This window comes from Solenopsis invicta, chromosome 14 (genome assembly GCF_016802725.1).
Source record: "Solenopsis invicta isolate M01_SB chromosome 14, UNIL_Sinv_3.0, whole genome shotgun sequence".
NCBI lineage: Eukaryota > Metazoa > Arthropoda > Insecta > Hymenoptera > Formicidae > Solenopsis > Solenopsis invicta.
This window is the reverse complement of record NC_052677.1, coordinates 17,699,824-17,724,731: the sequence shown is the minus strand read 5'-3', so window position 1 is coordinate 17,724,731 and position 24,908 is coordinate 17,699,824. Positions and strand designations below refer to the sequence as shown.

At 45.0% G+C, this 24,908-nt stretch overlaps 2 protein-coding genes across 6 annotated transcripts in view; one reads left to right on the top strand and one right to left on the bottom strand.

Annotated features, from left to right (window-relative positions):
* LOC113003657 overlaps positions 1-24,908 on the bottom strand; it is a 101,650-nt gene that overhangs the window by 21,065 nt on the left and 55,677 nt on the right. The gene's annotated exons all lie outside the window — the stretch shown is intronic.
* Positions 215-24,908, top strand: LOC105207699 (protein groucho). Of its 5 annotated transcripts, none has more exons than XM_011177289.3 (12): positions 215-636; positions 9,196-9,293; positions 9,902-9,965; positions 12,509-12,553; positions 13,946-14,083; positions 16,342-16,621; positions 17,953-17,978; positions 20,586-20,747; positions 21,152-21,783; positions 22,127-22,402; positions 22,525-23,128; positions 23,957-24,908. In XM_011177289.3, the coding sequence occupies exons 1-12, from the start codon at positions 568-570 to the stop codon at positions 24,065-24,067; spliced, it is 2,505 nt and encodes an 834-aa protein (XP_011175591.1). In that variant the 5' UTR covers positions 215-567; the 3' UTR covers positions 24,068-24,908. The 5 variants fall into 5 exon arrangements, with proteins under 5 accessions (XP_011175591.1, XP_039313388.1, XP_011175590.1 ...); XM_011177288.3 differs by having other exon boundaries at positions 216-636; positions 16,339-16,621; XM_039457454.1 differs by lacking the exon at positions 13,946-14,083 and having other exon boundaries at positions 16,339-16,621.

Genomic DNA, 24,908 nt, shown 5'->3' with positions numbered 1-24,908 from the left:
ACATATCTCTTGGGCGGAGGAGGAAGCAGTGAGAAGCACGTGGAGAGTGTAACCGGGCGACACCTAGCGTCCGGAAGGTGGCAGGACGAACGTTTCTTGGGCCATGAGTAGCGAAGGATGGAGACGGGAGAGGGAGGGGGGGGAACAGGGGAGCGAGGGGCCAGCGGCCAGCGCCACTCGCCCGACGATGACTCGCCAGCGCCAGCGCCAGCGCGCTCAGTTAACACACGCGCGTCGTCGAGTGTGCGTCGTGCGTCGTATCGCGGTTACGTCTCGCTCTCGCGGCGCGTGCAGGAGCAGTGCGGATACACGCGGCACTCATGCGTGACTCGCGGACGTTCCACGTGTAGCAACCGTGTTCGCGGGACGCTACTTGCGAATCGGACCGCCAACCACGCTGAGGCGAGAGAGACATGAGAGTGCGGCAGTGAATCGACCTTTTTCCTTCGGCGGCGCACTCCGTTTACCGCGTCGCGGCTGTGATGTGCGACGGTGAAGAGAGACTCGCTCTTCACGAGGCGCGGTAGTGAGGTGTGACGCGAAAAGAAGTATCCCTCGGATACAGCCATGTATCCCGGTGCCAGTATGAACGCGGCGGCGGCAGCGGCGGCCGTGGCAGCCGCGGCTAGACACCCGGTACGTATGCGAGGATCCCTTTGCTCCGAGACGCATGGAAGATTTAGGATTTAGGTCGCTTGACGCGAGAGAGAGAGAGAGAGGAACCTTTCGACCTCTTCCGAAGCGCCGCGAACGTTCCGATCTTTCTCTCGCCACCTGCGAAAACTCCAATTCGAGATCGAGATCGTTCCTCGAAAATTATTTATATTCGCATCAGGCTTGTGGGCGTCTCGCTCTCGCTCTCGCTCTCGCGCGCGTAAAATACAAATGATTTTTATTGCGTGTATAAAATGTAAACCATGATTTTACGAGTCGTCTATGTAAACGATAATAGGAAATTCTAATTTTATCAGCGAAAATTATATTCTATATTTATATTTTATTAATGTCAGATGTATTAACAGTCTCGAGTTCTTTTTTCCGTGTTATCCAATTTACATTGATTGTACCGTTTACATGAAAAAAAATTTGTGTAAACACGATGTAGACGATACGTAAATAATGTAGACGTAATCTTGAAACGTACAATACAGCCCTGATTCCCTCCTCGCATTTGCCGCGGATCCCTCGAGCATTTTCCAGTGGACTGAATCCTTTAAATTGTCAATTTTAATCATTTGCAATTAAGAGAAACAAACCTTATGAGACAAGCAAGGATTTCTTTCATTTCAACTCTAAAATAATTTTAATTTATCGAAAAAATTACAATTCATAATTTAAACAGTAACTTTTCAATGTATAATTTCAAATAAAAATGTTAATAATTCAACTTAACGATGGATAACAATAATTTAGTTACGAGGACACGTTGAAAACCGAATAATTACGAGAACGATGATCGGAGCTCTGTCAGAGAAAAATTGGACTCAAACTTGGTCAAAGAAAGCGCGGTTAGCGAAGGACACTCTACGTAGACGTCGATAAGATAAAAGTCTGGCGTTTCGAGTAGTTTGTGTTATCGTTAGATATATTGATGTAACGAGCTGAACGGGAAATTAAGTCCGTATGCAAACGCCACAGAGGTTACACGTGGCACGCAACGAAACGGTGGTTAAATTCGAGTGAGCAGACACAAATTGACTCGTCGTTGCGTCGTGTGATCGAACGAAAGAAAAGACTCTCTAGAAGAGACTCTCTTCATTTACAAATAATTCTGGACGGTTCTTCTTCCGGTTTATTATCCCGTTGGGTAACGGAAAAGCTCCTTCGGGACTCGGCAGAGTCCCTAATCGACTTGGACGTCTAACGTATTGTAAAATTTACGCAGCGTGAATTCTTTGAAATCTCTCCAGCCCAAATAACACCGAATTATACCGTAACACGAAGGTCATCGTTGATTATTATTGCTTTTACCATCGGGTTTTTTGTCTCGTTTTGACATGTATCTTCTCTCTCTCTCTCTCGTACGTTCGCTCTCTCGCGCATTCTTTTAATGCTTGTTCGTTGTATCTATTCGGACTCGTATTTTACCCTCCCCCTCCGCCCCCATCCTTCTGGCCTCGCGGGAAGCTCAATTATAGAGACAGATTAATCTATTTGTATCTATCTGCAATGATCAATCGCAAAGAAAATTACCTTCTCCTCTTTTTTTCCTCGTTGCATCCGACGTGTCTATGAGCCGCGTTATTTCGAGTTAATCGATCGATATCTATTCACCGCGCAGTTATTACGAACGATACACATCGCCCGCGCGCGTGTACATATCTGCGAATCGCATTATTTCTCCGCCGCTGTCAACGTCACTCCCGCGAGCTAACGAGATAATTAAAAAGTAACGGCGACGCGGCACGGAGCTTAGACCAATAAATTCTTTTCGGCGATTATTTATTTTTCTAGCGATTGCCCCTTTTTAAATGACGCTTGATAGTCTTGCGCCCCACGTCGTTACGCATGCACGCACGCACGCACGCACGCACAGGTTCCTGCGCTAAATATCTGGACGCACCCGTGTATAAATACGCGCCGGATGAAATTGACCTACGTTATATGATGAGAGGAGCGAAGAGGAGAGGAGAGGAGGAGGAGCAGGAGTGCGAGAGCGAAACGTGGACCACGCGCGGACAGAGCCGAGCGACGACGGAAAAATATTTGGCTGCCGAGCGAAATTTTCATTCGACTGTAAACACCCGGCGAGCCGAAGCGGAAAAGCTCGTACGCGAACGACGAAAATAAATCTATATATCGCGGCGCGGCGCGGCGTGCGGGACGGGGCGGGAGGGCACATACAGGAGGGCCGCCATTCTCCCCTCGGTGTCCGCAATTGCGTCATATCTATAGCTGCCATCGCGCACACGGCGGCTCCGATGATTACCCGCGCCCGCCCGGAAAAGCGAGGCGACGAAAAAAAAAATAAAATAAAATAAAATAAAGTCAAACGAAAAAGTGGGAAAAATAGACATGCGCGCGCGCGCGCGCGCGGGGAGGAGAAGAAATGCATCGCGCGCTAGAACGGACCGCAAACGTCGCCGCTGATCGCGCTGACACACGTACGATCGTCGTCGTAGGATAGAGACGCGTTTCTGAGGCTACGCGAAAATAAATATGCGCGCCAGGTATTATATGTATATCCGAGACTTCGCAGCGGATTTTCCGTCGTCGACGTTTTCCTCGAGATATTAAAACCTTGCGATTTCTCGCCTTGTCGTTGCGCGCCTATGTTAAAAGGTATCTCACGAGATAACCGCTCCTTCGGACGAAATGCACGCGAAAAAATCCATTTGCTCAAGTATAGTCTACGCGACATCTGTAAAGTTGGCCGCACTTTTTTTTAGTTTGAAAAAAATGAGCACAGTTTCGGTTGCCTCCCGTAGAATTCTAGAGTTCTCGATCGATTGAAACGAGAGTTCCGTCGATTAAAGCGATAAAAACACCATTTGAATGTGTGTGTGTACACAGAAAAAAAAATAGTATCAAATTAACAATTCATTATTTCATATATAAGCAAGAATATAAAATTTTCCTGGTAGAATTTGTAATCTTAAACAGACATAATTTGCTTACACGAAGAAAAAAATTTTCTTTATGTAAGCAAAGTTATGTCTGTTTAAGATTATAAATTCTTCCAAGAAGATTTTATATTCTTGCTTATATATGAAACAATGAATTGTTGATTTAATAATAATTTGTTTCTGTGTATCAATCAATAATTTGTGTATTTGCCATAATTTTTAATAAAAAGTTTAGAAAAAAATTCAGGTACGCTTCTTCAAAGATAAATAAATTCAAGTGTAAAACGAAAAAATCTGTAGGTCTAACCATTTACTTGAAATTAATTCTTAAAAATTGCCCTGAAAACGGACCCCCGCGGGGGGTTCACGCGGGAATAAGCCCTTAATCAAAAGTATTTACATTTTTTTGCGTTAATGTAAAGGGCATAATAACGTCTACTCGTGTCATTTTTATTTACGCTTATACTTTTCCGAGCGTGCGGTGGAACGATCTCATTAACGTTCCACTATAGCGACGACACAGACTGATCTCTCGTTGTAATTATTTGTCGGTGCGACGAGAAGAGACGGGGACAAAATTGAAATCGCGACGCGAGACAGAGACAGAGAAAGAGAAAGAGAGGAAGAGGAGAGAGATACCGCCAAACGATATGCACCACGAAATTTGCGGGCCGCGGGCTCGCCCGCTCGCTCGCGCGCACGCTTCCGCAGAACCGCAATATGCATTGGTAATTACACCGCGATGAATTACACCGTGGAATGAGCGAAGCGTGTTACGTGCAATTGGCGCGGCATTATAAATCTCGTCACGTGCAAACAGTTGGCCACCTCGTCTTCTCTCTCTCTCTCCCCCTCTCCCCTCGATCTCTGTCTCTCTTTCGCTCTCATTGGGCCACTCACACGCCTTGAAAATCTCAGACATTGATAATTGCGCTGAACGAGAGATGCGTCACACTTTTAACAATACACCGTACAATTTTAATTTATTATCGCGCGCAATGATGCGCAACACAGGCGGAGTCAATTGAACGTCGACAGAAACGGAACGCGTCTTCAATTTTCGAAGAATGGCACACATAATCCACGTAGGGGACAGACAGACGGACAGACGGACAAAGCGTTTGTCGGCGTTCTAGGGCACAAGCCCTCTATAGAAGAACGCAAAAGCAGTAGATACTCACATTCGATTAGTACAGAGTAAAAAGGACACGATAAAATAAAAGACGAGTCACATATTTATATGTATATAACAGTAACGAATTTACTGATTATTAGAAAAAAAGATCTGTTGGATGTTTTCGATTAATCTTTGCACCGTGCGATGTAAATCGCAAAGAGTCGACACTGCTTCGCCACTCTGTCGGCGGCTGAACGATCCAACAACTTGGCCATCGTCATTGTCACCGTGCTGCCGACGACGCTTTCGATCTCCGGAGACGATTGGTATCATGACTCGTCACCATCACTGTCGTCGTCGTTGTCGTCGTTACCCTCGTCGTCGTCATCCTCGTCGTGACGCTTCGGTGCTTGACCGAGTTGACACAGGCGGTGGTTATTGGCACTCTGCAGGGCCGCCAGGGCTGTTTACGTACAAGCTGTACAAATATTATTTCCGGGCAAACCGGCCCGTCGATCATTACGAAACCCCAGGCGGAAAGTTTCAACGGATACTCCTTGTCCCGCACTTCTACCTTCCTTTTCTGTACACATATAATACATACGTGTATAGGACTCTCGTAGTAACCTTAAACCCTTTAAACCTTCGAACGATTGTCCCATAGAAATTAGATCTATTGCCCAGATCGAATCGAGCACTTTCCAAGTCTTGTATTATAAAGGTATATGAAGCTTATACTAATACTTTGCTACACTGATGAGCTGGCTACGTGTTCACACCCAATGAAAAGGCGGCATACTTTTTTCAAGGAAAAAATTTTGATTCAAAATACGAGAGAGAGAGAGAGAGAGAGAAAGAGAAATTACTATTTTTTCAATCTGCGAATAATGAGATAGACATTAAATCGTTAAATTATATTTCAGATCAATACGGATGTGCTTGTTATTAGTAAAAATTATATTACGTTGTGATAGGTGCTCGGATAAGTAAATAAACGATAGCAATTTTTTCAACTGTTGGCGAACGTTCTGCCAAGATGATGTTGATCTCTCTCATATCACATTGTGTTGAAAATCGTTTTTCTTTATGTAAAAAAAAGAGAAAAAATGGTTCCGTATAAAAAAATCACTAAATCTAAAAATACAATCCACTGTTGAATAGAAATTATTAAATCTGAAAATATAATCGACCGTTGAATAGAAAACCGTCTATGTAAAGGGAAAACAATTTCGATATCACTTTTGTTTGCATCTTCATTTGTACATTTTAATTTAATTTTTTGCCTTTTTTTTTCCAAATGTACTTTTCCATTTTCCATTTTTACATTTATGATTTTCACTAAGTCTGGCACGTGTCTAAACGTGTAAAATTCTTTTATCATAAAATCCATGATTAATTGCTGTATAGTAACCGAGGAGTTTGTTGAGCATGAAGATTTCTATCGTCGAAGCGATACGACGTTAATGTCGAGACTCGGCGACTTTGTGTATTTAACTGTTTAATTAACCGTCGCTAATCAATCTGGAAAAACGCCTTCATGCTTGAGCTCGTAACTTAACTCGAGTTATTTGATTGTCGACGTCTTCCAATTTAAGACCTGGGAATCGTCAGATAAGAAGTATTAAACGTTTGCCCGCGGCTGTTTAAACTCTCGCCGCTCTCGCAAAATTTTTTTTTTTTTTTTATGTTTTAACGTTAATGTAAAATATTGACACTGAGCGATTCTTAAGCGTAATTAGGCGACCGACGACGGTGCGGTAAACAAGAAACTTTTTGGCACACGCATTTATAGGTGACGCAATCAAGCTGACTTAATTACGGTCGTTAATTCAACCACAATGAAGTTCTAAATCACCGCGTTATCTCGTAAACATATATTTGGACTTAAACGTTGTCATTTTAAAAGAAAGCGTGTTAATGTGAATTGTAATCGATCGTAAAAGAAATCTTGACAAAAAGGGCGTGTAATAAACGAGCGAAGAATCACGAAAATTCTATATCCATGCAGAAAAAGTAATTAGCATCAAATTAAAAATTTATTGTTTCATACATAAGTAAAAATATCAAATCATTTTGATAATTTTAAACAGGCATAATTTGCTCATTTGAAATTTTGTTTTATCATGTAAGCAAATTATGTCTGTTTAAGATTATTAAATTCTTTTGAGATTTTATATTTTTGCTTATATGTGAAACAATAATGAATCGTTGGTTTAATATTAATTTTTTTTGTGCAATGATTCCGTGACTTTTTGTCTTTGGAGCGAGATGGAAGGGAAGGACGATCATTTTTGTCACGCGAGTCAACGTACCGCGTTTTGCTTCCGTCAAGTGAAAAAAAGGGGAAAAGAGTATTGCAATCGTATGTGTGTGTGTGTGTGTGTGCGTGCGTGTGTGTGCGTGTATGCGCATATGCGTGCGTGTGTGTGCGCGCGCGCACGTGACGCGCGACTTGACACGTGTAACTTCGGGCGGGCCGAGCGAGCGCGCACGCGCGTTTATGCTCCGTGTACACTGTTCACAATAATGAGGAGTTTGCACAGACCGGGATCCCGACGTTCTTCAAACAGCGAGAGGCAAGGACAAACACGGCCCTATATGGACGGATGGACAAACACGACGTATGTTTCGTGCTCGCTCGCTCGCTCGCTCGTTCGTTCGTTCGTTCGTTCGTTCGTTCGTTCGTTCGTTCGTTCGTTCGTTCGTTCCTTCGTTCGTTCATGTCCACGTCGTCGAATCGGCGCTAAACCAACGCGAACGCGACTCTGAGCACCTATACCGCTATGAGAGAGCGAGCGAGTACTCTTCCTCACCCTTCCCGTCGCTGCCGCCACCGTCGCCGCCGCCGCTACGGAAACTATCGACCATCACCCTCGCTCAACAAGCACCATAAGCGATATGCTGGCTAACATTTGCCGGGCTAAGCACACAAATACGATACAGTGCTGTTTGCCCGGCCGCCAGTGGTACTCGATCGCGCTTGCGATATCGCTAGAATCGGGATCGACATCGGCATTGCCCGTGCTAACGGTTTAATTCATCTCGCGATCACGGAGAAGATTTATGAATAATTGAGCGGAGGCGATACAGCGTGAGCGAGGCAGCTGGCGTCAAAATCTCCGCTAGATCCTCGCAAGAGGAAAAGAGAAACAGAGAAGAGAGAGAGAGAGAGGGGGGGGGCATGGCGTGCAGTGTGCGGCATGTGCCATCCTGGCGCATCCTGGCGTGACGGCCAGGTCAGCTGGTCGGTGGTTTGCGAACTATCTCAATTTGCCTAAGCCGCAACCACGGCGACCGCGAAAACCGCAACTTCCCTCGTCGTGGCCACCTTTGGACACCCGCCCCTTTCCTCCTTCTCTACCCGCAATTCCTCTCTTCCTCTCGCCGCGACCTCCATCCGACTATCCGTTTCCTCTCTGCCTGCTTGCCTGCCTGCTCGCTTGTCTGCCTGTACTTGCCTGCCTGCCTGTCTACCTACCTACCTACCTATCTACCTAACTCTCCTTTCTTCTCACGCTCGCCCGCGCCATTGTCGCGCGTCTTCTCCAACCTTAGTTTTGAGAATTTAGCAGGTTTTGGTCTACAACCTTCGACCGCAATGGCGAGACGCGCGCATTGTGTTTTATTTCGTTCGAAGAGGTTGGGAGACTTTGACCCGTCTCTTCGTCGAGAACGGCGATGCCTTGAAACATTGCGCTTATTGTTTCGAGTCAAGTGTTCGTTTATCGAGGTTCAACGTATGTCATTAGCTTGGATAGTGAGGTCGCTTGCAAATGTTAACTTTTACATTATACGCGCAGTGCCATCAATAAATATCAATGTCGCTGTGCGTCGTGTCGTGTAATTTACGGATCCACCGAAGGACGCGATGTTCGCTTACGGAGAGGTTGTCGTTAACGATATATATTTATGCTCGCGCGCGCGCGCGCGCGCTTACACACACGCACATACACGCTCGACATAGCCCAGGCGGCTCATAGATTCGGTTGTAGCGTGTAATCCTCGCGGACACCGCAAACATGTAATTAACACTTGCTCTCTCTGGCTGCGCGCGTGCGCGCGCGAGAGAGAGCTGCCGTTGCGGCACACAGCTCTCTCGGATCGAGAGACGGTAACCAGCCGACTATTGCCGGTCGTACACAGGCCCTGGCCCCGTGTAATCGCGCGTGCACGTGCACGCGTTCCACGTGTGTGCTCGTCTGCATCCTCCCGTCTCTATCATCAACCCTCGCCTTCTCTCCGCTCGTGTGTCCTCCAATCTACCGCGAGCCTCGTATCACTTTCGCTCGCACGGCGCCACCCCTGCCCTTTCGCGGTCGAACAGCTGTACAGAGTTAATTATTCGGGACGGGAGGTGGGAGATCTATAAGGTTGAGGAGGGAGGGATGCTGGCGATCGATCGATCCATCCGCTGACGTTTCTAGGACGCGGAATCGATCGATACATATCGCATCGTACACTAGCTAGACCGACTAGCGCGAGGTTTCTCACGTTTTGTTTTTTTGTCCGCAGGGTCCACCGCAACCTAACCAGCCAGTCAAGTCCACGGTCGCCGAGTTCTGCGACAGGATCAAGGATGAGTTCAACTACCTGCAGGCGCAGTACCATTCGTGAGTATCAGCGGTCACATACTTTTTTTTTATCGATAACGATTTCGCGCCCCGGGAAAAAGCAGGCACTTGCGGCACCGCTTGCGGCGGCTTCGATTCTCTCGTCTCCCTTTTTCCTCTTACTTTTGTCTGACGCGGAAACGCGCGTAAGGACTGCGGCGAGTCATATTGCGCGCTTGTAAAGAGAAAAAGGTCTGGGAACGGGCGCAGCTGCGCGCTCGCTCGGGATGCACGCTATATCCTGCAAACGTAGTTGCACGACAGATACGTAATGGCAGCTCGCGAATATACGAACTCGAGCTTCTCGAGTTTCACGAACGCTGGGGAAGACGGGCCTTGCATTTTTCAGCAGCAGCAGCGCGCGCGCGCGTGTACGCGAATCGAAACTTTTCTCGTTGTCCGACCGACGGTGCTTCCTTTTCCTCTCTTTTACTTTTTTTCCCCTCCTTCCCTCTTCACCTTTCTTTCGCCACGTACGAAGCATATTCTATTCTCGCCCAGGGGAAGAAAGAGAGAAAACCCGAGTTCTCTCCCTCTCTCGATTCGAACCTGCAAACTCGACTGTTTTCGCATGCGTTTCACGTTATGTTCTTTCTCTCTTTCCGCAGGCTGAAGCTAGAGTGCGACAAACTGGCTAACGACAAGATCGAGATTCAGCGACACTACGTGATGGTAAGTGCAATCATTGCTGCGTCGTAAAGTTAGACGTGCCAGTTAGACGTCGTAACGTTTCCCTCGACTGCCTCTTGCCTCTGTGTTCCTCCCTCTTCCTTTCTCTCTCTCTCTCTTTTTCTCTCTCGTCTCCCGTATCCAGAATAATCATGCTCGCTCGACCGCTAAACCACCTCGGCTTCTTAGCATTAATTGCATCCTCCAAGTCGGAGCCGGGGTCGGGGCTTTACATTGGCTCGTTACGCCGCGCGTAACGTAGTCAGATATCAGATACATGTATATGTATATGTATGTATGCGCTCGTGCATAGCTAATGACTCTAAGAGCCAGTGGCTCTCATCGAATTAGTCTACAACGCTCGCACAAGCGCAGCTGTCTCGCACGTTTAATGACGAAGTAATACGCTGTTAGGTCACGGCGGCGGCGGCGGCGACGACGGCGACGGTCGACGTCTCGTTAATATTCGAGCGCCTCCTCGTACCTCCGTGCTGCCTCTCGCGTTCACGATCGGCACTCATCCCACCCTGCGCTCTCCGACACGGTGCGACGACCAAAAGGAGAAAAGAAATCTTTCGAGGCGCCGCGCGAAGAGTTATTTATGAACTTTAAAGAGGCTGCGAGAAGGAAAAATATCCTCGATCCGGGGAAGGGTTAATTCTGAAATTTTTTTCTCTAACTGAAGGATCGAAGGAGCGATCGGAGATAACTGAGCTAAGCTAGATTGAAAATAAATTTGAGATTTGGCAATCGCTTTTACAAATTAATTGACAACAATTTCAAGATTTCACGTAGTAACGTCCACGTCAGTCCACGTCACGCTGTTAGTCCCTTATTTACCTTCTTTATCAGGAGCGTCGTACGAGCGGCGTGATAATTAAATCGAAAACATGGCATCGTTGCGCCAGTTTTACGCCCGTGGCCATCGATTTATCGTTACCGTTTTAATTTGCCGACCTAATCGGCGTGGAGGCGGCACGCGGGCCACTAGTTTAAATGCAATTAATCTCTGCTTTAGTTCATTTGATACGAATGCTCTCTTTCTCTCTCGCTCTCTCTCCTTTCGTCTTTCGCGCCCTCGCCGCCGATGCGCGATGCTGGCCTCGTTAACGCGCGTTAAGGATGTTGCATCTCGCTCGTCGTAACGAACGAACGTTGTTGCCTCCGGGGAAAGAGTGTGCCATTGGTCGATGCTGTTGCCGCTGCAGTCGATCTCAACAGCCTCCGTTTTGCGCCCTCCATCCCTCCATCCCGCCATCCCCCCATTCCTATCTCCTCCTTTCTGCCTTCACCTCCGCTATGTCTATCTCCCGGGTGAAATAACTTACTTACAAGCGCAATTAATTCGCCCGAGTAATTACCGGGCTAATGGCCCGTAAAATTAAGAACCTGTAACCCGGTCGGTGCCGCGTTTACACGCGTTCGCCTCTTCGTCTCATATTTCTCACGCGCGCATTCTCTCTTGCTGCCTCTCAGTTTCTCTTTGCAACCGCTAGCCCACCTTTCAAATACACTCGGTCGGCGGACTCGAGTACCTTATCGCGATTAGTGATAATTAATAACACGTTAGTTGAAACAGCTCCGTTTTCTAAAACCGGTTGCTGGACGATTTAAGGGAAATTTCTGCTTTATGATGCAATCGTCAACCACGAAAAACAACATCCTCTATTTCTGAGAAATGTTTATTACGTCGATTTTGTCGTTAATTAAATCACAGGAAATTTCTCAGTTGCACTGATTTTCTTACATAATTATTTAAGGAACTAAAGAGATTTGCGCCAATTCCTAATATTAACGGAATATTATTTTAGTCTGAAGTGTGAAAACGTTTTCTTATTTTTAGCAATTTTTTTCACGAAATCTATCTCTACATATTTTTCTATGCTTTTGCATACCTACTTGCATGTTGCTACTATATAGTTAGTAAATATCCACAAGTTTTTGTATGGTTAAATGTTTATTAATTTTTACGTTACGTTTCAAAAATAAACACATTTTGCAAATCTGACATAATTTTTTAAAAATTTCTATTGAAGCTATTGACTTCATCTTTTGCCTAGTATAAATTAGGATTATTGCGATATCTATAAATTAACTATTTTTTCATATTAAATTTAATCGATTAAAAAAAAATCGGTATTTATCTTTTAAAATCGCGTCATCTTAATAATTTACATTTATTTTTCATTTATCCTAGTTTATGCGAAATAAACGTGTATTTTGCGTATATGTAAAAGTTAAAGTCGATAGCTTAGTTTCATTAGTTTCTGAGAAATCATGTCAGCCAACTTAAAATATGTTTGTTCTTAAATTTACATAACATAAATTAATAAATCTTTAGCCGTAACAAAATTTGTAGATATTTACTAAATACATACGTAGAGTAGATGTGTAAAAGCATAGAAAAACAGATGCAACAGCTGCTTTAAAATAATTCTTAAAAAATAAGCGACTTTTTCACTTTTTAGACTAAAATATGTACATATACCCTCTTGATTCGTTAGTTAATTACTCAAGTATAATCATGGAAAATTTCTCTGTTACAGTACTATGAGATGTCATACGGCCTAAACGTGGAAATGCACAAGCAGGTGAGTTTGAACTTATAATATTTTACTCCGATCTCGGATTTTTCTTGTCGAGAAAAACTTGGCTTCGCTTTTCCTTGTAAAACTTATTCTTTCTTATAATTTTCTTATTATTTGCACTCTTTGTACATTAAAACAGTTTTGTTTTCCAAGTATTATCATTACAGATTTGCGTTCTGTTTCTGTGCATTCTACTTTAATCTTATATGTACCGTAATCTTTCCGACTTTACTCAAAGAGTCTTACCTTATCTTCTTTATTTATCTTCTGATACCCAATATTGATTTTACAATTTTCTCGTGTATGTAGAATAAAATAGATTTCTTTATCTATCTATATTTCTATATACATATATATATAAACGCTCATGCCCTTAGTCCTACAATATATATATATATATGTGTGTATATACTGAGGACAATAGCGCCCTCTCTGCGACGGAACCGGAGACACTAGCGTGCGGTGAACAAGTTAAATGATCAAAGACTCCAGTAATAGGCGAATTCAGTTCTTTCCTCGGTAGCGTCTGTTTCAAAAGTCCTTCGAACGATAGCAACGTTTCCGCGTTTTCTTCTTGAAATCTTACAATATTTATTTATGTCTGACTCAATGTCCGGCAAACGTTGTAGATCGTTAGACCAGGGGGCCAGGTTGAAAGAACGACAAAGACGTTTCGAGATTTTCACGGAGAACGGTAGAACACGTCGTCGTCGTCGTTGTCGTCGTCGCGTTGGTGGGAAGGCTCGACTCCGTAAATATCGTCTCATTATTTCGTACGTCTTACGCGCTTCGCGAGTGCTTTATTCTTGGAATACGCAGCGTCGCCGAAGACTACGCGCGGACGCGACGAAAATAGAGGAACGCCCCGTTGACAGCGGATTGCCTCCCGGTCAGAAATGTGTAGCCAGGCCTCGCTCGTTACTCGCGCGTTTAAGACGACGAAGCGTTAGGCGGTCACCGCCTAACTCGTGCTTTCATTACTCACTCGGCGCATCGTCTTTCCGCTCCGCGCCCGTTGAGATGCGGCCTGGGGAACATTCGAGACCGCAGCTGGGATCTAAACCTATTACCATTACCCCCGTGTGCGCGATGCGTTCCACATCTCCGTTTCCGAGAATTCTTAATCCGCCTGTCGAGCCATCGGCTTAAAACACGTATTCGCAAAATTCGAAAATATCTCGAGAGAAAATCCACAGCGTTTTTGGACATTTTTTTTGCACGAGCCTTTTTATCATTAGCATTTTTTGCGACGTGATCTTCGTGACAAGTGTTAAATTTCTTTTACTAACGTATACTGACATATCAAATATATTGTATCAAATAATAGAATTTCTTTCATTCATTATCGTAATTATTAATTTAATTTTATCGTGTATTTGCAAATTACTATTACAGACGGAGATATGTAAGAGATTAAACAATATCATCACACAAATCATGCCGTTTCTTTCTCAAGAGCATCAACAACAAGTCGCTGGAGCGCTCGATCGGGCGAAGCAAATTACGATGACTGAATTAAATACTATAATGGGAGTAAGTATAAGAATACAATACAATAAAAAAAGCGTTACACACACGTATTGCCAACATTTATGCCAAAACGTTTAATTATGTTTCAAATTTTCAGCAAAAATATGACAAAGTTAATATTTCGTCATCGTTATATTGTTTACGTTCCGGATTTTCTTTATTTCATAACCGCAATTACGTGCGGAACGTGGGATTGACATTCGACAGACGCGTCGTGTATAATTAAGTTCCGAGTTGATTCTCGCGCATGATTCGAATAATTTCTCAGTCCCGCCATTGTCGAGACCAGCACGTGCCGAAAGAAACAGATGCTCAGGGAGATAATAATCGGAAAATCTCAATGTTTCAATCTGTTAAAAAATTTATATAGAATACTATTTAAAGCGAAACTAATATTTTTAACTAAATTTTAATGGTTAAAATTTCGAACCACTTTGCCCTGTAGTTTTTTAAATTAGAATTTTATACATGGCATCTTATGACAGATGCATCGAATGATTAATATAATATATTACGCGTTACATTATGTTTTAAGATACTTTGATTTACATCAAAATTATATGAATACAATAGTTAAAGCAAACCTTTTTGTATGTTCTTGAAAAAATTTCATGCAATTTTTTTCGTACGTAAGTAAAAAAGTTGAAGAAAGTATGCTTATGAATTAAAGATGACTGTTGACGAATTAAAGAAATATAACGGAACATTTGTATAACGCGGTAACGCTGTTGAAAAAATTGTTACAAAGATATTGATCAAAGAACCAAGCTGTCGTAAAGCTTCAGATATTGTTAAGCATTGACACAACGCAGGTTAACTGTTTAATAGAACGAATCGCGCCCCACATTTTTTTAATGGCAAAAATATGCATAAAAACAATATGTAAAATATTATGAATTTGTTTTCATCCCATGGAATATAAATACGTACTATAATTTCAACAAATGTTAGGTTCCCAGTAATACAAATCAATTTTTGCTGAGATCCGTGTTGATCACAATGATCATATCTCCTTAAAGTCGCATCATCGCGCGACACAGTGTACGTTCTTCTTTAATCCTCAATTGTATCGAATTATTGGCACAAATATTTGTTTCACACGATTGAAATGATGTCTATTACATTTGTATATCTTCTCACTTAGCGAATTAATATGAAATGACGGAACGAAGACATTCGCTAGATCTCGCTCGTGGAGATGCATCTTATTAACAAAGACGTCTTTAATTGCGACGAGAGTGGAAAAAAAAATAATGGCATGGACAAGGCCGTTACGGCATAAACCGCAATCTCGCCAATCTGTCATTACGCGACGCGCATCGCTGTATATACGCGGAATATAATTAGCGCGCTAGTATGTTACGGGCTGTCGAGAGGGGTTCGTGGCGAAGGGATTCGCACGACGCGGCGACGGGGAAAGTACGGGGATGGCGGGTGGTGGCACACACAAAACGCCGCGCCGCGCCGCGCCGCGCACGGAGGGAAAGGGTGAGGCGTAGACCGAAGGGACGATGAAGGCAAATAGACAGAAGCGCTAACCCTCATGAATATGTATTATTCGGTAAACAGAGGTTGAATCAATATTTCGTTTAATAACACTGCGCGAGGAACGTATAGTCCTCCATCCCCGCTTCCTCCCTCTCTCCACCCTACAATCCTCTTCCATTTTCCTCCCGTTCACCTCGTGCGAAACGCGATGACGCGGTTGCGAGGTTCTCCAAGCCTTCTCTTTCTCTCTCTCTCTCTTTCTCTCTCATCCATTCACTGCTGCTTCCTCCGTTTTCGCGTTGTTGTACGTATTATTCACGGCGCGTTAAACCTCGTTTGGGACTATTACGTTTCGTTTCACGCGCCGGAAACGAACGCCGCGATTTTCGACGTGTCCCGCGTCCGTCGCGAGGGTCGCGCGATTTTTCAATCGTAGATAAAGCGCGAGTTTTACTTGCGCAAGCGTTTCGCGAAGGGCGATATATTTTTGAACGTTGACTGTATTCACGACACTAACCAGAAATTTTATTCTAAACAATGTTGAATTACCGTCTACCATCTCGTTCCTCTCTTTCTCTCTCGTGTCCACATATTTTATTTTGTGTAATGGTACACCTTCATCTACTGTAATAATATGCGCGTCGTAGCCAATTGTCGTCTCTAATAGTCGTGGTTCTTGGGAATCTTCACGCGTACAACCTCCCTTCAAACGCACACGCACACGCACACAAAATCGATTTACGAACGATATTTTGCATGCGCGGTTACAGCAGCAGAGGCCAGACATACCGCGGTTCCTTCAGCAAATGCACGCTCAGCAAATACCACCGGGAGCGGCGATGGCTCATCCGGGTCTACCTGGACTTCCCGGATTGGGGCCAGCTGCCGGTCTTCCGGTACCAACTTCCGCGTCCGCGGCTTTACTGACTGGTCTCGGACTGAATCCTGGGCCACCCGCGGCCCCTGGTACGACCGCCGCCGCGCATTCTCTGTCGATGCTCGTCAAGCCTGAGATCCATCGTGGTCAACCGGATGATCTGAAGAGCAACGGCGGTAAGTCGACCGTACTCGCGATATCTTTGACATGCAACGTAGCAACCGCATTGTATCGCTGTGATCGCAGGTGATTCGGAACCGCCTCTCTCATCTTTGATCCACAAATTCGTGGATTGAAAAAAAATGCTGTTTGCATGATATTTTTAGTTTCATACACATAATAGTAGAAATAATAACTTTTCGATATCGCATCAGTATTGTTACTACTATATTATTGAATATACTAATGTTGGAAATTATAGTTTCCGCTACTCCCTTTTCAATGCAAAGCAGTCGAGAACAAGCAGACTCAAAGTTTCTGCTGTAAATTAAAGAAAATCATAACGCGATCGTAATTAATTGTAACGTTCCGAATTTACATACCTTATTTCGTTCATTCAATCTCTTTTGCTATATAGATATATACATATATCATGAGTACACTATGAATCCAATTGATTTGATAACATTAACATTCAATAATGTTCAATCATGTACGTACATATGTATAATCCCTTATAATATCGGAAAGTTATGTATATAACGGTATTATGAAAATTTTGGTTATGTGTTGATATTCGAACGTTCGGTATCGATATAATTAAAGATTTTTTTAGCAACGCGATTTTATATCGGGCACAAGTATCAGAGCGAAATTATTTCGCTCTGTTTCCTGAATTATCATTTATCATATAATGACGCGAGAGAGTGAACTGTCTGCCGATCACAAAGTTAACAAAGATTCGGCGAAGGGGGAAAGGGGAGGTGCAACATACATATATATTATATATATTTATTATATGTATATATGCATGTGTATAGGCGAGACTTTTGACGGCCCCTCTTTTTCTCTCACCGGAAAATGTTCAAAGCGCTTTATTACGGGTATCCGCTTTCGGCGGAGCGAGCGTGTTTGCGTCACCCTGTTAGCGGACGCGCTAGCGGCGGTTTTCAGCGAAAAGCGCGCATAAATATGCATGAAGATCATTTATATGGGTGCCATCCGGGCCCCCTCTGCCCTCTCGCCCTTCCCCCTCCTATGGCTACTGACCGTCGTTTTACGACGCAGCACGTTATTAACATTTTATCGATACTCGACATTCGATCGTTCTCAATATACACTCGTGCGATTCCTTCGGTATCTTATCGCACACATTGCAGCATACGTTTATATAACATACCGGATCGTTCATTTTTAACATTCGAGTATTTACGTATATCACGTGATCCGATTAGCAATCTAGTATAGTTGTACGAAAAGTTGTACCTATGTTTAGACGCACCATTTTCATTTTTGCAGTACGTTTTGGCGTACGTGCATTACTATATGCGCATCTGTTTGCTTTCAGGTCTGAGTTCGACGGAGGATAGACACGTAAGTTGAACATTTCTTTCCATCTTACCGTGATACGTTATTTAACTTGCGATGTTGAAACGTCGCGCGTCGTGAATCTCAAAGGAGATTGCGAACGCGATTGTTTCTTATTTGATTAGTGAACAATTGCGTGAACAAACGGTCACGCAATCGATATTGCGTTTGACATATTGCGTCGATATTTCGGTGGTTAGTCAAAATAAAGAAATGTTGAATACAACAACACGGTCGAGCGTTTTCCATAAAATTAATTAAACTTACCTATTAAATAATTAAATGCAAATTTGCCACGTATCGCGCCGCTACGAGAATGCGAAACATTTGATTTCGAGACGAAGAGGAGTCTTGTAAAAGTTAACGGAGAGACTATTTGTCGCGCTTTACAAAAGCGATGTGTATTTTGCTATACGGTATATATACGTGAAAACGCGTACGGCTCGTACAACGTACACTCGACCGAGTGGCACTTATCGTGGCCTCGTGTATTACACGCACATTACGCGCGTGTAACTTGACTCGCGCGCGCGTCAAGAGTGCAACGAGCGCCGCTTCAACGTACTTGGCGTACGAGTGCGTGCTGCATATTGCAATTTATACTTTCGACTGGCTCGCGTGTACTGGGTGCGCGAGGAGGAGCGTAAAGTGGCGAGAACGGGAGACAAAGAGGAGACGGCAGCGTCACTTAACCACCGAGCTATTTGCATAAATTTCAAGTAACCCCGCGCGGTTTCTCTTCCCTCAATAGCTAGCGAGACTTTAGCGGGAGAAGTAGGCTCCACGCGCACTCGTAACTTTTTGTTTCCTCGCCTCGAAGAGGCGAGACATCGGCGTGTGAGAGAGGGTTGGAGATGATGTGGCCAGAGACACACGGTTCACCGTGTGAATTCCAAGATAAACTGTCGTGGCTTAATTTAGGGATTAGATTCCAAAGAACGAACGCACATGACGCGCATCCCCTTTTACTTTCCGAGAGGTCGCGGTGCGTTTAGCGTTTGCGCTTGCGCTTGCCTCGAAGCCGATGATCTCAGACGCGCCGCGGTCCCGGGATAAAAAGGAAGGCGAGAAAGAATAACGTCGGGGCAAGAGAGGAAGGGGTGTATCTTGTATTACGGGTTTGCCGCGAGCCTGTAATCATCGCGGGACCGCGAAACGCCCATCGACGCCCTCTCATTCCGCCTCTCGCCATTCTATTTTCTTCTCTCCTCGCCCGCTCACCCCTCTGCACCCCGCCGGTGCTGCCCGATGGGCATCACTTTTCCCGGGGCCCATCCCGGGAATGCCCCCCCCGCCCCCACCCCCCTATCGCGCCTCGCGCGATCGCGCTTCTTTTTCTCCTCTCCGACTGGCGCGCGGCCGATGGCGCTTCGTCGTCGTTCTATAATAATTATCCGGCTTTCGCAGCTGGACCTTGGGATGCGCCGTCGCACCTCTCCTCTTCCCCAACGTGTCTTTCGCTCGCATATCCCGAATTCTGTTGCCATCGATTGCGGATTGATCGACGAAACGGCCGCCGGGTTGACGTGCGCAAACTTTTCCATCTCCTCTCGAGCGGGAAAACTCACGAGAATTTATTATCGAAATGCGCGCTAATATTAGATTCCGTGTGAATTTTCTGCAGGACGTTTGTGCTTACGCTGAATTTTTGATGAGCATTCCGCGGTCGTCCTACGTAATTATGCCAACTCGTAAATCGTTATCAGACACTTGTCGCGTAAGCTCTGAGCATTATTATTTTTTTTTTTTTTGTTTTTACGTTCGTTTCGTTTGCAAGTGCTATTTACATCGCGCAATTTATCCACTCCACGTATCTATGTTTATCTTTGAATGAATATATACCGCTGCTGCGTTTGAGGGGATTTTTTCCAGAGTGCATGATAAATAATGCTTAATAGATAGAAAATAAATAAATAAATAAATTTTGTGAAACACCGTCGGGCAGAGACGCGCGATTTTATATCGTATGCGCGCGTTCCGACGCTTCGCGCCGCTCGCTCGTTAAATTGATATTTCGTTGAAAAGCGTCACACATATGAAAAATCGTCGCGGCAGCGCGCCGATGGAAGTTTACGTTTTAATACGTTCGCAATGAGTCGGATATCAGGGTGGGCGATAGTAGGGTAAAGTCGAAATCGATTATCGCGGGGCGCTCGCGTGACGATTGATAATAACCCGCGTCGACGCCGGTAATTACGGTTTTGTCACGTTCGTCGGCGCCGCAGGGAATATGTGGCTAATCCGTTGTTCCAGCCTGTACTTGCCGCGCGGTGTCTGTTGTTAAACGAGATTAACGATATCCGCGGGAGATTAACGGGGGCGGGAGGGGGATGGGGGGGGAGCGGGAGAAGCGGGAGAGTCCGTAGTGTATCCGTTCGAACGACGTCGTATCTTCATCCCGTATCGCGTGTTCGGTTTACAGCGGTATATATCGCCGCGTATCGCGAACGCGAACGTCTATCTTTGAGAAGAGGAGGTTTCCCTGCTATCGCGAGCGTGGTTGTTGCGAGTATAGCGATTATACGATTCGCTCCATGTTCCTCGCAGCGATCATTTACCGTCGCCCTTTGCGTAATAAAGTGGCGTCGCTGCTACACCGCGTATGTTTTACAGCGGGGCTCGATATCGCCAGCCGACAAGTACAACCGAGCGCGCACGCCGCAAGAGACAACCCACACTCACCATTCTCATCACACGCAGAATCACCACGATCACTCGATGATCCCGATGAAGAAGATGAAGAAGGATCTCGAGGCGTGTAAAGACGCGGGACATGTAAGTGCTTAATAACAAAATGTGTGATTTTCAGTCCATCCTGCAACGAGCTGCGCGCAGTCATTAATCGCGAAAAGCTTTTCTTTATCAACTCTCGTTGTAAAACGGTGTTCAGTGATCGATCTATGAAACCGCTATTCGAACGTGTTCTCTCACTCAACAGTAAATAGTTTTCGTGTTGAAAAGATTTTTTTCTTTTCAAATTTTTCACGTCGCTTTTACTCCCGATACTCTTCCCGAGAGTTTGGGATTAAAATCGATTTTTTCAATCGTTTTTTTTTCGCCAACGATAGTAACGATAGCGATTTGCCAGATCGATATCACGCTATAGCCGATAGAAAACTATTACTTGAGAAATATGACGAGCTTAATCGCGCGCGATTGTCGGTGTGCCCTGCGTACAGAGCGACGGCGAGAAGAGCGATCAGGATCTAGTTGTGGACGACGGTAGCGACGGTCCACCCAGTCCAGTGATGAATGGCGTGACGTCGCCTCGCGAGAACGGTCTCGACAAGGTTTCGTCGGTGGTGCCGTCGATGGGCGCCGCCGGGGTACAAACCGTAGGGAAGAAAGACCTGGCGCCGCATTCGCCCAGAAGCGGTACGAGCAGCAACGCGAGTACGCCGTCGGCGAAGAAGATGGAGGAACGCGAGAAACCGACCACGCCGATCTCGAAGCCGTTCACTCCGACGTCCGGACCCACGGCGGCAGCAGCGGCGGCGGCAGCGGCGGCGGCGGCGGCACTCGGCGGTAGTATAAAGTCTTCGACCTCGGGTAAGCTCTTGCAAGGGCCGCCGGTGCCACCAGGCTCGGTGCCACCACCCGCGGCAGCTTATCCGAGTTCATTGCATTATCCATCGCCCGGTCTGCCACCGCCGCATAATCTCGCGCCGGTAACGCACGGCCAACATCCGCATGTCGACGTGATGGCGTATAACGGTTACGCGACACCCCGACCACCCGCTGCCTTGCAACAACTGTACGATCCGCACGCGGCTCTGAGGACTTCCTCGGTTGGGACACAGGGAGGGAAACCGTGAGTACTCAAATTCATCGACCGGATTTTCTGATGCCCGCCTCACTCTCTCGCGTCGCTCAGCAAGAGAATTTCAGTCGTTCGTTAATCCCCAATATCTCTTTACTAATATGTCACTAACAATGCGTAATCATCGAACAGAAAGAAAAAAGAAAGAAAGAAAAAAGATTAAATTAAATTAATTGAAAATTAAATGTAAAAGTTTCTTTCAAAATCAAACCGCGAGTATGAATTGAATTGGTCAAACGTAAATCTTGTTGAAATTTGACCTATACAACTGGTAATTGATATCGGAGATCGGGAGAGACTCTTATCGTGATCGTTACCGGACGGGGTTTCGCAGTGCGTACAGCTACCATGTGTTGAGCGACGGGCAGATCCAGCCAGTGCCGTTCCCGCAGGATGCTCTCATGGGTCCAGGAATACCGCGCGTCGCGCGTCAGATTAGTACTCTCGATCACGGTGAGGTAGTCTGCGCAGTGACGATCTCGAGTCCAACCAAATACGTTTATACCGGCGGTAAAGGCTGCGTCAAAGTTTGGGATATAGGCCAAGCAGGTATGAACGAGGTGAAGCCTGTTTCGCAACTGGACTGCTTACAACGCGACAATTACATCAGGTGAGTAAAATTTATAAGCGATCTCTCGTGAAAATAAGCTTGCGTCCGCAAGCATGCGGAGAGTAAAGGCAAACGCATTATACTAAAAGCGATCTCGCTACGCTCGCTTCTCTGATACGCAGATCGGTCAAGTTACTTCCGGATGGTAGGACGTTAATAGTCGGTGGTGAAGCCAGTCAATTGAGTATCTGGGATTTGGCTAGTCCGACACCGAGAATCAAAGCTGAACTGACCTCTTCGGCACCGGCCTGTTACGCCCTGGCAATCTCGCCGGATTCAAAGGTCTGCTTCAGCTGTTGCAGCGATGGCAACATTGCTGTTTGGGACTTGCAGAATCAAGCCTTAGTCAGACAATTCCAAGGTCACACCGATGGAGCGTCGTGCATCGACATTTCCGCTGACGGTTCGAAGCTTTGGACGGGAGGACTCGATAATACTGTCCGTTCCTGGGATCTACGGGAGGGTAGACAGTTGCAGCAGCACGATTTCAACTCACAAATATTCTCCCTCGGTTTCTGTCCCACTGGCGAATGGTTAGCGGTCGGAATGGAGAATTCGAACGTCGAGGTATTACACGCCACGAAATCGGACAAGTACCAGCTACACCTGCACGAGTCTTGCGTACTGTCGCTGAGATTCGCTTCATGCGGCAAGTGGTTCGTCTCTACAGGGAAGGATAATCTGCTGAATGCTTGGCGCACGCCGTACGGAGCATCGATATTCCAGGTTAGTGCGCCAACTAATTATCTAAATACAATCTCCTCGTTCATTGTTTCTCGTCGATCTTGTCGATCTTGTCGATCGACACGAAGAAAGGAACCTTCGAACGCGATAACTTGGAAACGGTTCGGACGTTATCGTGTTATTTGGAACCGCGAGATCTTTCTCTTCATCTAAATGTTTAATTTATCAAATAAACATTAAATCAAAAACTAATAATTTAAGGGATGCGAGAATGAAAGAATGCACACGTTTGACATTTAAATTCTCAAGTCATCTGCGCTTGTTATAAGTCCGACGTGCAAATTACACAAATTACGTTCGCACCTTTCACGCGACGAGTATAAGTACGGTGTTACGCGCGCGAGACAAGACGGCGAGAGGCCGCTGCGAGGCGTCGAGGACGCTCGCGAAACAGCTCATTAAGGAACACTATATAATTACGCGATATAAACGAGCCATCGAGACGTGACTCGATAAGCAGAAAAAAAGCTGATTTATAATGCTTGTGAATAATCGCTGTGTATATGCTGAACGCGCGATTTCGTTATCGAGCGGAATTCAAAAGAATTCAAACACAATAATAATAATAATAATAATGATAATAATTAGATATACGCGGCGGCTCATAAATATGTTTACATTTTTTGACGTTTTGTAAAACAAGCGAGCGAGTCCGTCTCCTGACGTTCTTGAATTTTTTTTTACCATGTCCTATCCTTTTCCCTCTTTATCGCTCTTCTCCTCTCCCTCTCTCCGTGCAAGCAAGCGGCGTGTTATTACAACTATTATCGCACGCTTACTCGACGATAAGTTTGTCGATTATATTTACAGGCAAAGGAATCCTCGTCGGTACTTAGTTGCGATATATCGTCAGATGACAAGTACATCGTCACCGGTTCCGGTGACAAAAAGGCTACCGTTTACGAGATCGTATACGTATGAGACGTATAGCTCCGTGTGACAGGTTATCAACTGGCCATTCCATGGAAACAGAGCGCTCTCGCTGAGAGTTCTTTCGGAACTGTTATGACGGATGTGATACACCGTTGCTGATTCTCTTTGTTATCGCTCTTGTTACTCGCTCGTTGACAAAAAGTGGGATCGTTGACGCAAGGCCGAGCCAAACGGACACGGAAGATTTGCTGCTATTTTCCACATTTTAAACGCTCGTCAATGTTTCCATTGAAATAAAAAAAAATCTCAATCTGAAAATATACTCGAGACTGCGATACAACGATTCGATGTAAATCAATCTTGGACTCCTGTGAGTCTAAAGAATAACGCGATAGCGTCATGTAACATTATTTTAAAGATTTAACAGAGACAAGTATTTTTCTTCTCGATATTTCTAATCAAATTTTTATACGTCACTGGTAGCTGTTTTTCATCAGATTGCGATCGAATAGAAAATTTCTGCCTTTCATGAAAGCGAATTTGCCTTATTTCAAACAGTGCTATGAAATAATATCGGTCGCAAGTTTCGCAAGTTAACGTCCGGGACGCAAAAGTGGCGCTTATAGTCCCTACTGCCGATTGTTGAGTATTTTACATACTGTTAGATTGCGATCCGTTTCGCTTGGCGCGTACGATCGCTTTTTGATTGTGATTACTCATGTCTCTTATTTGTACATTTTGTAAATAACAGGTTTTAAGTATACCGTGATATTTTTCTACTACTCTGTAAGAGCGAGATGACAAATGTGGCAATTGTAAATATCTGAAAATTAAGAAATTTATAAGAGATCAGACATGAAGAATCGATCAAATAAATGGTATACGATAA